Source organism: Mus caroli, chromosome 7 (assembly GCF_900094665.2).
Source record: "Mus caroli chromosome 7, CAROLI_EIJ_v1.1, whole genome shotgun sequence".
NCBI lineage: Eukaryota > Metazoa > Chordata > Mammalia > Rodentia > Muridae > Mus > Mus caroli.
Genome location: NC_034576.1, coordinates 141,299,573 through 141,310,523, shown reverse-complemented (window position 1 = coordinate 141,310,523; position 10,951 = coordinate 141,299,573). Strand labels below are relative to the sequence as shown.

The following is a 10,951-nucleotide window of genomic DNA, read 5'->3' as shown; positions in this document are numbered from 1 at the left end:
CCTCCCCTCCCCTCCCCTCTCTCTCTCTCTCTGAGCAAGCGTCCTTTCTCTCTTTCTCTCTCCTTTCCCCTCTTTCCCCACGGTGATTTCCCTGGCCTTGGTCCTTGGGGCCAGTGAACTCACTCGAGAGCAGCTTCCTAAGCTTCCTAAGAAACCTGCAGTTAATATCATCCAGTCTGGCTTGAATTGGCTCATTTCATCGGCAGAGAAATAACTTCTAACATCTTAGTGGTTAAAGACTAGAGACATTTCTATCTTCCTCCCAGGTCTTCTGCTGTAATGGTCAGCTTCCTGCAGAGCCATTAGATGGCACCCGAAGCTGTTTCTGCAGCTCTAGGCAGGCAGATGTGCCTGGATAGGACATGCTAGTAAGGGTGACGAGGGCCACGTGACCAGTGCTGCTGGCCTTGCTGCCTCCAGGGGAAGAGGTGGGGAACTAACTCAGCCTCGGATTCCAGACCTTAAGTATGTGTGTGTCTGTCTGCAATGTGCAGGGTAAGTGCATGGGGAGGCAGGGTGTGAGATTCCACTGCTGACTTGGTAGAGTGAGAGAGACTAAGTGGCAGAGGGAGAGGGAGTGAGCTTCCTGCCAGGGCCCCTGCTATGCACTATCTCCCTTCAAGGATGGACTTTGAACTCAGCCAGACCCTGCCTCCTATCAGATCCCTGCATCTTCCCTTCCCGAGCAGATTTCCAGGGCTGGAATCTTATCTGCCAGCACTCTTCAAACCCAGCATGCCTGACACTCTGAAAGGCCTGGGACCCAGGAAGATACAGAGAGGAGACAGGAGCCACCACACCCTTCTTTTACAGCCACCCCCACCCCGGAAATGCACAGGGCTGGGGCACAACAGAATTCCGCATGCTTGCAGACTGTGACAGCTGCTTCACCACAGGAGATCAAAAGTCTTGCAAAGAAATTCCGCCAGAAAGAAATGCGTGATGGCAAGTCCAGGTGATTTTTCCTCCATTAAAGTCAGACATTACTTGCTTTAAAAATTAAAGGCATGTGTTGGGGGGTGGGGCTCATCTACACACATTTACTATTACAGAAAAATATAGGCAAGAAAAGTTCACCCAAACACCTTATTCTCATGAACAACAACAAAAATGTAAGTGTTTGAAAATTGGGCAACATTTTAGGCCCTGGAGTCGGTGACTGGGGAAGGTTCTCGCCAGCTTTACAAGAGAGCTTCAAATACACAAACACTATGGAGGCCCCGGGGGCAGGGGGTTGGGGCGGGGGTGGGGCGGGGGGGGGGTGGGAGCAGGCTCAAAGGTTACAGGCCAGGCTTCAGAACAACATAGAGAAGAGAAATATAAGCTTTTTCTGAATAGGGTGGGAGACCTGGAGTCTTACCAGCGTCCAGTCTCAGAAGTCTTTTACCAGGCTGTGCCTGCAAAGGCTACGACCTACACACTCACGGGTCACACAAAGCATGGGAAAGGCAAGTGGGCTCAGTCTGGAGCCAAGCTGCAAAGGCATTTCCTCACACATGGTGCGTACTCAGGCTTGGCACTCAGTGCTCAAGGCTGGAGCATCAGCTCCGCCCAGCAGCCTCCAGACGTGCTCAGCACCCTAGCACCCTCTAGTGGCCTCCTGCCCAACTGCAGGAGCCCGTACCGGCTGAGAACTCCCCCTAGGCTGGCACAGGGACACACCTTCTACTGTTGAGTCCCCACTGTGTGTTTGTTTCTGCAGATGACAAAATGCGCCACCAAGCGTCTTTGCTCACTGTGCCTATTAGACTGCTTTCTTCTCCGAAGAATGAACCTGACGGAGTCGCCAAAGGTACTACCTTGTTTGTTTGTTTGTTTGAGAAAAGGCCTCATGTGGCCTCAAACTCCATCCTTAGCTGATTCTCCTGTCTCTGCCTTCCAAGTGTTGGGGTTACATCACAAGACAATCCCTAGTTTCTGTGGTGCTGGGGCTCTCCCCAGGGCTTTGAGGGTGTTAGGAAAGCCCTCATCACCTGAGAGACATCCTCCATCTGCTTGTCCTGTTATTGGGATGATCTTCCCGGAGGCTGCTGGGGGCTGTGCTCACAGACTGCTCACAGTGCAGGGCTCTCAGCTGGACCGGTGGAGTAGCCCACACACCATGGGCTCACACCTCCAGCCATTTGAGGTTTCTCTTGGGAACTGCCTGTCACATCCTCTCCCTATTTCTCCCTTAATCTTTAGTTTCTTTAAAGAATCTTTTTTTAAAAAAAAAGAGATTTGGGGGTTTGTTTTATGTGTACTGAGTTCTTTGCCTGCATGTATGTATGCGTACCATGTGTGTGCCTGGATTCCAAGGGGGCAGGAAGATGTCAGTGGATCCCTTGGAAGTAGACATGGTTGTAAGCTACCTTATGAGTGCTTGGCACGAAAGCCAGGTTGCAAGAGCAGCAAGAGTTTGTTGTAACACCTAAGTCATCTTTCCAGCCCCTCTCTGTCTTTCTTTCTTTCTTTCTTTTTAAGAAAGAAATAAATCCCTAGATGTCCAGAAACTCACTCTGTAGATCAAGCTGGCCTCCCCAGTGCTGGGATTAAATCAGTGTACCACCACTGCCTGGCTGATGAAAATATTTTTCTTTTTTTTTATCACCCATGGAAAATCTGGGGAATATAGAAAGAATGATGGACACTAAAGTGAACACTTGGCATAGTACAAGGCAGTGTTTAAAGGAATAAGGAACACACACTCCTCTCTGACATCACACACAGTGCAGAAGGCAGTACCATGGTGGACCAGAACAGAGCAGCCTTCAGGATGAGCAGAGGGACCAAGGCTAGCTTACAGCATGCTTTCCCTGAAAGCCTCTGTGGTCCTCATGACATCATTTATAAAGATCCTGTTGCAGGATCCAGGATGGCTTTAAGGAACAACCCTTGAGAAAGGCTTCCTGGGTAAGAAGTATACATGACACAAGGTGACAGGTTCTGTTTGAGTTGGAGAAGTCCAAATCTCTTGACCTTCCATCCCAAGAGATGGCAGACCTTTGTCTCTACTGGCCATGAGCAGGGGACCCACACCACCAAGGGACCCTACCTACATCAGAGTTTGAAATCCCTACCCCGTGCTTTCTGTCACTCTCCTGTGACGTTCTACAGTAGCAAATACTTCCAAGGTTTGTTTGTTTCTTTTCCTCATTTCTTAAGATAACAAACCATTGTTTGAGTTGGATGAGCAGCCTGTCCTACTCAGCCATCCGCTGCCCAGCCCTACTGTAGACAAGCCACACCAGGCATCAGTGACAAAGGTCTCTGCTTCAGGCAACATGCACTAGAAGTCAGTGACAAAGGGGCATGGCAGATGGCCAGCAAGGCCCCACTACAGGTTTGCTGCTGACGGGTCCTGGGGGAGATCAGTTAAGAACTGGAGTCTGGAGGCCCCAGTCAGCCACACAGGAGAGCATGACTCCCAGCCATTCCAGCATGACTGCAAGGGATAAACATGCTATCTCGAAAGGGATCAAGGCTGGTGTCTTAGTTTTCTTTTGCCGTGGAGAGATACCACGACCAAGGCAACTTATAAAAGGAAGTGTTTACTACCCAATACTAAACTTGCTTCCTTATGGTTTCAGTGGGTTAGACCATGGCCACCATGGTAAGGAGCTTGGCAGCAGGCAGACAGGCATGGCACTGGGACAGTAGCTGGCAGATTACACACTAAGATGACCATGAAACAGAGAGAGAGAGAGAGAGAGAGAGAGAGAGAGAGAGAGAGAGAGAGAGAGAGAGAGAAAGCGCTAACTGGGAATGGTAAAGCTTTTGAAACCTCAAAGCCCAGTGCCCAGTGATACCTCCTCCAACAAGACAGGCAACATTTCCTAGTCTTTCCCAAAGGCTTTTTACATTGTATTAAAACTATATGAGCCCCTGACAGCCATTCTCATTCAAACTACCATAGCTGGGTACCTGTGTACCAGTGACAAGCTGCTCAGAGAAAGATTCAATGGTTGCTTTGTGGTATCCATGTTCCTAATACAGATCTCTCACTAAACCCTAGGGAGTGAAATCAGATGGAGATACAATGGATAAGAACCACTAGCCCAAGGTATCAGGTCAGGGAAGACACAACGAGACACAAGGGCCCAGACAGCATGAATACGAGCTGACAAGAGGATCCCACTGGATCAGGGTGCCTGTGCAGAAGGCAGTAATGGGCAGCCTTCCTTTGGGTCTCCGTATTGCAGCCCTAGGCATATCTATTCTGAGTGCTGCTCTGTGGCCTAGGAAAATATCAACATCAAAGGAAGAGAGGAGGGATGTGTGGAACTCTGCATTGACTCTGGAACTTTACTATAGATTCTAAAATTAGTTTTGTTTTGTTTTGTTTTTTTAAAGATTTGAAGTGTGCACACTGACCTCATCAGCAGGCCAGCAGAGTGGTTAGAGCAGACTACACAAAGCCTTGGGACCTTCCTCGGCTACTGACTTAACCAATGGCTTGCTAGACATGGGAAGCCGTTTTTGTTTTGTTTTTGTTTTTTTTGACACAGGGGTTCTCTGGGTGGCCTTGGTTGTCCCGGAATTCACTCTGTAGACCAAGCTGACCTTGAACTCACAAAGATCCACTTGCCTCTGCTCCCAAATGCAGAAGTTAGAACTCCCAAATGCAGAAGTTAGAAGGCCTGCACTGTTGCCGCCTGGCCAGACATAGAGAGTATTTTTTTTTAGAAAAAAAAAATTGAGGAAATATTTGTAAACAAGCTAAGAAGCACACTGCCTGTCTAGACCCAGGCACAGAGGATGCTGGGTACATTCTGGAGGAGCAGCCAGTTCCCTGGTGCTGATTGCCCCCTGTGCCCCTCCAGACCAGGATCTGCAAGGGGTGCTGCACAGACACCCTGTGAGACACAGCCTCACAGGGACCCTGGGGTCGGGGGATAAGTTGCAAGACCACTGTTCTTTAGGTCCCAAAGTGGCTGGCACATGGGTGCAGACTTTAGAGGATGACACCCACAGACACATCTCAACTTAGTGGTTTGCTCTTTTCCCCCCAAGTTTGAGCACCGAGTCCTTCAGATGGAACCAGTAGTCAGCGAGCAGAGGGCAGCTTCAAAGGCCAGGGCAGCTGCAGTGCTCACAGGATGGGGCTGTGTGAGGTACCACTGCCTTAGAGGAATAGCCTAGACGTTGGGTGTGGGACCGGAGCCACCTCGTCTGCCACGTACCATGTTACTATGTGGAGGTTGGAGTTTACTGAGTTCCCTCCGGTTCTTCATGAGCTGGGTCTGCTCTCGCCACTCCTGCAGAGCTCTCTTGTCTCTGGAGAAGAAGCACGGTCACGTTAAAGTCACAAGCTACAAGTTACTTCAAGCAGAGCTGGCAAGGTCTGTCATTTCAGCTTCACTAAGCCTTCTTCTATCTCTCCGTCTGTCCACAGTGAGAAACTGGTAGCCTTTCCCTCCCCTACCCCCTCCTTCAGCTGGGCTTCTTCCAAAACACTTTGAGCACAGACTGGGGTAGGCAGATCCCAACTGAAAGCCCCTGGATGTAGGTTGTCCTTCATGCTACAGGCTGATTGATACCTTGCTATGGAGGCTGGGCTCCCCAAGTCCCATTGCCAAGGGAAGAATGAGCTAGGCCGTGGCACTGAGTCACAGGCTGCAGACCCTGCTGAGGGTCACAGCAGCTTCTCAGATGCTTGATGACACACATCTTCCATCTCACTGGACTCCCTGGGGGCCAGGTGAGCTTCTAGGGGTACAGGATGTTCAACGGTGAGCACATCCAGAGTGCTATGGATGGAATGAAGCCTTGTTACATTGAAGCCACCTCTGCTGCCTGCCCCAAGTCCACCTTCCTCTGAGAATCCTCTCCAGCCATTGGCTCCATGGCTGGCACTCCAGATCCTGTTCCAGATCAGCCTTTTCTTGCCCTCTTCAGAGAGAGACACCTGGGTACCAGCTCATGCATTCCCTGCCTTGGCCTGGGTCTCCCCATCTCTCTTTTCCATCCTGAGCTCCACCTCCTGTGTAGGTGCCTTAGAACTTCCAGGGTCCCGTGGGTTCCAACATGAGTACAGAGCTGGGTTCTCCTCTATGCCTCCTCCCAGGTGTCCTGCCGCCACTGGCCTAGATGGTCCAAGTCCCTAGCCCCCAGTGCTTAGACGGACACCAAATCTTCGGCTTAGCCCCTGGACAAGGGACTCCCATTTCATTAACTACTTCTCCATCACAAGATACATGCCTCAGGAAGCTCCTAATTGGGAAAGTGAGGGTGCCTGACCCCGCCCCCAATGAGCTGCTCAGCAAGGGAGCATAAAACAGAGGTAGGACAATGGAGAGAAGTCACTGGTTCTTTGTATACACCGCCTGCTCTCAGCAAAGGTGGTCAACCCACTGTGGAAGAGGAAACTGACTACAGGTGTCTGCTATGCCGCCAGCTATAGGCTACCATGAATGCTACTTGTGGGCAGTGTGTCCCCGGTTAGATCCCAGACAAACAGAGGCAGACTTCCTGATTGTAGCCTCAGGAGGTTTATTTATAGCCAGGCTTCAGAGGGGAGGAGTGGGAGGTTTCAGGGACATGTGCCTGATGTGGCCAGGATCCCTGATCCTGACAGGACAGGGGAGGGACAGTAAGAAAAACCATAACTAAATGGGAAAGAAGATGAAGTCAAAGGCAGCATGTGGGATATGACTAGGAAGCTCACAGAAGCTAAGGACATAGAGAGTCCATTCTTGCTTTAACCAGTGTGTACAAATCCACTGGGATCCCCCACTGGCCAAACCCAACCATGAGGTTTGGGGCCCTGTGGTTCTGTGGATGTGGTCCATTCCGGCTGGCTGGAGGGTGCCCATAACAGGACACGGCTGGGTTGTCAGTAGAGCTACAGGGCAGAGGAGAATAGCTGTTGAGAACGGTGGGGCTGACAAGCTAGGCGCAGAAACCCAAGGGAAGGAAGTGTGTCAGTATTCTCTGTGTGCCACCGACAGGAGAAGCTCACAGGTGGCCGGTCACTTCTAAGAGCATTCCTTAGATATGATGGCAGGCCCTAGGGATGGGCAGAGGAGGAGAAAGGTACGTGGCCTGTGTGTGTGTGTGTGTGGTATGGGCAAAGAGCTCAAGGAACTTGGAAAATGCAGGCAGGCCTTGGGGAGAGGCAGGGGACAGTCAACTGCTCAAAGGATACCCACTAACTGTCATGCTGTGCAAATCCCACAAGGAGTCTCTGAATGTCTGGGCAAGAGCCTGGGCCTCTCAGAGAACTGTAGGCCACGAGAGATGTGCAAGCAAGGGCTTCCACACGAGGGATGCTGACCCAGCCTGGCCAGGAACTGAAGCCATCAGTCCCCTGGTGAGGCTGGAGACAAAACCACACCAACATGGTTGACCACGGGGAGGTCTCCCAATCCTGATGCTATCCCAGCCCAGGCGCACCTCCTCCGTTGCTCCAGCATTGTCTCCTTCTCTTGGAGCTCCTGAAGAGCTGCCTTGTGAGTGTCTTCCATTCTTTTTGCATGAACTGTGTTTTGGTACGCTGAAGGGAGGTTGGGCAAGATGCCTTTGAAGGAGGTGGACCTCTTTCTAAAATCACAAAATGTTAATAGCTGAAAACATAACTATATGACAGTAGGCATGCTTGCTGGAGAGACAGAGATGAACACATGCAGATGTAAAAGAAGGTTACAGTGTAACACCTTGTCTCAAAAAACCAAAACCAAGACCCCAGCCCCTGCCCTAATAAATAGCAGAAGAGCTTAAAGCAGGCCTGGTGGGTCCGTTGCATATTGAAATAGTCACTGGTCCCAGCTACAGCAGTCCAGAGAAAGCCTCAGTACTGACCCATGTCAGTTGAGGACTCTGTCCTCCAGATGCCCATCAGTTACAGAGCTGAGGTCCATCCATAGGAAAGGGCATCCTTAACCCATTCCCAGGAGGTGGCCCAGTGCCAGCAGGGGGAGCCAGAGGGAGTGTGCTCACACACCAAATGTTCCAACCTCTCGAGTCACATCAGGCTCCCAGGGCTCAACTCTGGTGTCTATGTCGGACACAGAGACAAACTTGAGTACTTTTAGAGAGTGGACTATGAGTGTCAAGATAAATCGTCATTACCACTGATCACAGTGAGCATAAGGGGGAGGAGAGAGGTTCCTAAGCATCAGAGGAGGATGCTACTGCTCCCATTGTCTGTGACTCAAATTGAGAACATTTCAGTAGCCCCAGGCCACCAAGACCACAGGCCATGGTGCAGGGTGCCAGAACTTTTGGGCTGTGCTGTGTGTGTGTGCCTAAAGATTTAGATGAATGTTCAAACCCAGGAAGTGCAGAGGCGGTTCCGTGGGTGAAATGTCTGTTGCACAGGTGTGAAGACCTGAGTCTGTCCCCCAGGCACGCGTGAAGAAAGCAACAGCAGGGGCATGCACCTGCCACCCCAGCACTGTGGGGAGGGGGCAGAGACAGACAGATCCTAGGGGCTTGTTGACCAGACAGACTAACAGAAATAGCCATGTGCAGTGAGAGAGGCTGACTCGAAGATCAAGGTGCAGAATAAGATATGTGAAGCCATCTCTAGCTTCCAGATGTGCACACAGAGGCAAATATACCCATACATGTGCATATAAACTCCTTCACAATAACATTTACAACGTCCAGAACCACAGCATAGTTAAAGAGCTAGCTGCTCTCTAAGCAGGCCTGTCACGCTCAGACTCTACAGCTTCTGTAGATATCTTCCCAAGTGTTCAGATCGAGTCTTAAGCCACTGGTTACTGTCAGTTCTAAGAGTCTGTCACCCCCAGAAGCCCATTAATGTTCCCTGAGATACGATGACATATCTCTGGAGGATGTGCGAGCTGGTCTGAACACGTTCTCATCCTCTCTACAGCACCACACAGTTCCCATACACATCAGCTGCATGCATGGGCGTCACACACCGCCCATGAGCTACGTGTCCTATTCTGCCAAGTGTGTTCAGTGACACTGGTCTGTCTGCTCTGCTCCTATACTATGGCTTGGTCCGATATACCCTAAACAATGGATTTAGAACAGGCAAGTACATTAGGAAGTGGACGCTGAGCTTCAGAGAGTCATGAAATAACGTTACAGCTCTGTGGGTCAGGCAGTCTGCCTCAGCACAGCCTTACCTGAGTGCGGGCCATGGCTTCCTGTGCTTTCTCTCCTTGACATTTAGCGCTGCCTTGAGATTTGGCGGCAACTCAACAGCCAAGAGCTTCTTCTCTTGAGTCTCTACCTGCTCATTCTCCACAATCTCCTGCCTCAGCTTCCAGAAGCGCCTGATCTCCTCTTTACTGGGCCATATCTCGGAGGCGGCATTGGATTTGTGGAGCTCACTCAGGTCTAGCCTTTCCATAGGTGGGAAGAAGTCAGCCTTCTCCTTCTCCTGGTCTTGGTCATTAAGGCTGTTCTCACTAGGTGAGCCTTTATGGGGCACAGGGAGCACAGGATACTGAAGGTCATTGCTGCCCATCTTAGGTGCTGAGACTTCTGGTGGAATAAAAGGACATTTCAGTGTTTATGGAGTCAATCTTCATTATCAACTTGTCTGGATTTAGAATTACCTCGGAGATACATCTCTGGGTCTGTGAGGGTGTTTTCAGATAGGCTTAACTGAGGAGGGAAGACCCACCCTCAATGTGGGTGGCACCATGTTATGAGCTGGGGACCCAGCTAGCTGAGCACCAGAGTTCATCTCTTTCTGCCTCCCGGCTGCAGACACATAGTAACCAGCTGTTTCAAGTGCCTGCTGCCATGACTTCCCCAGAGGGACTATCTCTCCTCAAATCCTGAGCCAACATAAGCCTTTCTTCTGTAAGTTACCAAAATCGGGTGTTTTGTCACACCAACACGAGACTCTACCTACAGCAGCGGCCAGTAAATCACACCAACACGAGACTCTACCTACAGCAGTGGTCAGTAAATCAATGCCACTCTAAGGATCAGCGAGTGGCCAGCCAGGTCCACAGCCTTTGTTTCTTTGCTCAGATATCTGGGAAGTGAGAGTCCACTCAGGTCTGGACTTGCTGGACCCCACAGGCTTCCATAGACCCACAGCAGCTACTGCGTGGGGGATGGACACACTCTGTCAAAGGCCCTGAGCTTCTTGCACCTCCTCCACCTACTGCATCTTTTGGTCCATGTGCAGGAGGCATTATGGGCATTTCTGCTCCCCTCCCCCAAGATATCTTAAATCTTTATTTCAATTAAAAGCTAACCCATGTGCTTGTTGTTCTTTGGCGATGCTTTGCTGACTTTTAGCTCTGAGGAAAAACAAGTCCAAGGACTGCTGAGGTAGTGTAGCACCAGTCCGGAGGGGACACAGGCTGCAGACTTGCCCTCAGGCACCATGAGCCAGGAGGCGCAGGACTGGACAGGAGCTGAGGTGCGGGGTTAAGCAGAGTGAGCTCTCGACCGTCTAGCATCTTCTGGTCTTAGGTGGCAAACACCTTGGCCACTCTTTGACTACTATTGATCCTCTCCTTGCACTTACATAAAACATGTCAGAACAAGAGTGACTTCCAGTCTCAAACCTTACCCCAGAGACGGAGTGTCACACTGACTTCTGTCATCTGTCAAGTCATGCGGACCTGAACCCCCACAGCTGTCCCGGTGACACTTCTTGCACCATTTCCTGGCGCCAGACCCAGTGTCTTCCTGGAAGTGTGGTGTATTCAACTTCCTGTGCCGTTAGTCTCCTCCGGCCTCGAGGAGAGCTTTTGCTTTTTCTCTTTTGTGTATTCTCACTTCTGAATGAACAGAATGCTTTTTCACTGGGGTCTGACATGCATGTCCTCGAGGATTCTGCACCATTTGCCCCAGGTGTTGCCCCAGACCTGCTCCAGAGCCCCTAGTACAGCAGCTGCTGCTTCCAGACTCTCACCCCTGCCTCTCCGTAATCCCACGCTGCTCCTGCTCCTGCTCCTGCTCCTGCTCCTGCTCCTGCTCCTGCTCCTGCTCCTGCTCCTGCTCCTGCTCCTGCTCCTGCTCCTGCTCCTGC

The 10,951-nt window shown here is 50.9% G+C and overlaps 1 protein-coding gene across 5 annotated transcripts in view; it reads right to left on the bottom strand.

The window, feature by feature from the left end:
• Positions 1-10,951, bottom strand: part of Lrrc27 (leucine rich repeat containing 27) — a 31,509-nt gene that overhangs the window by 8,156 nt on the left and 12,402 nt on the right. For 4 of the 5 annotated variants that reach the window (XM_021167927.1, XM_021167926.2, XM_021167930.2 and 1 more), the window contains exons 6-8: positions 9,081-9,441; positions 7,375-7,521; positions 5,163-5,256 (exon numbers count right to left, since the gene is read on the bottom strand). In XM_021167927.1, the coding sequence (XP_021023586.1) occupies positions 5,163-5,256; positions 7,375-7,521; positions 9,081-9,441 (602 nt within the window). Of the gene's footprint in view, positions 1-5,162; positions 5,257-6,454; positions 6,824-7,374; positions 7,522-9,080; positions 9,442-10,951 lie in introns of those variants that run through there. The other variant, XM_021167931.2, reaches the window with a different exon arrangement.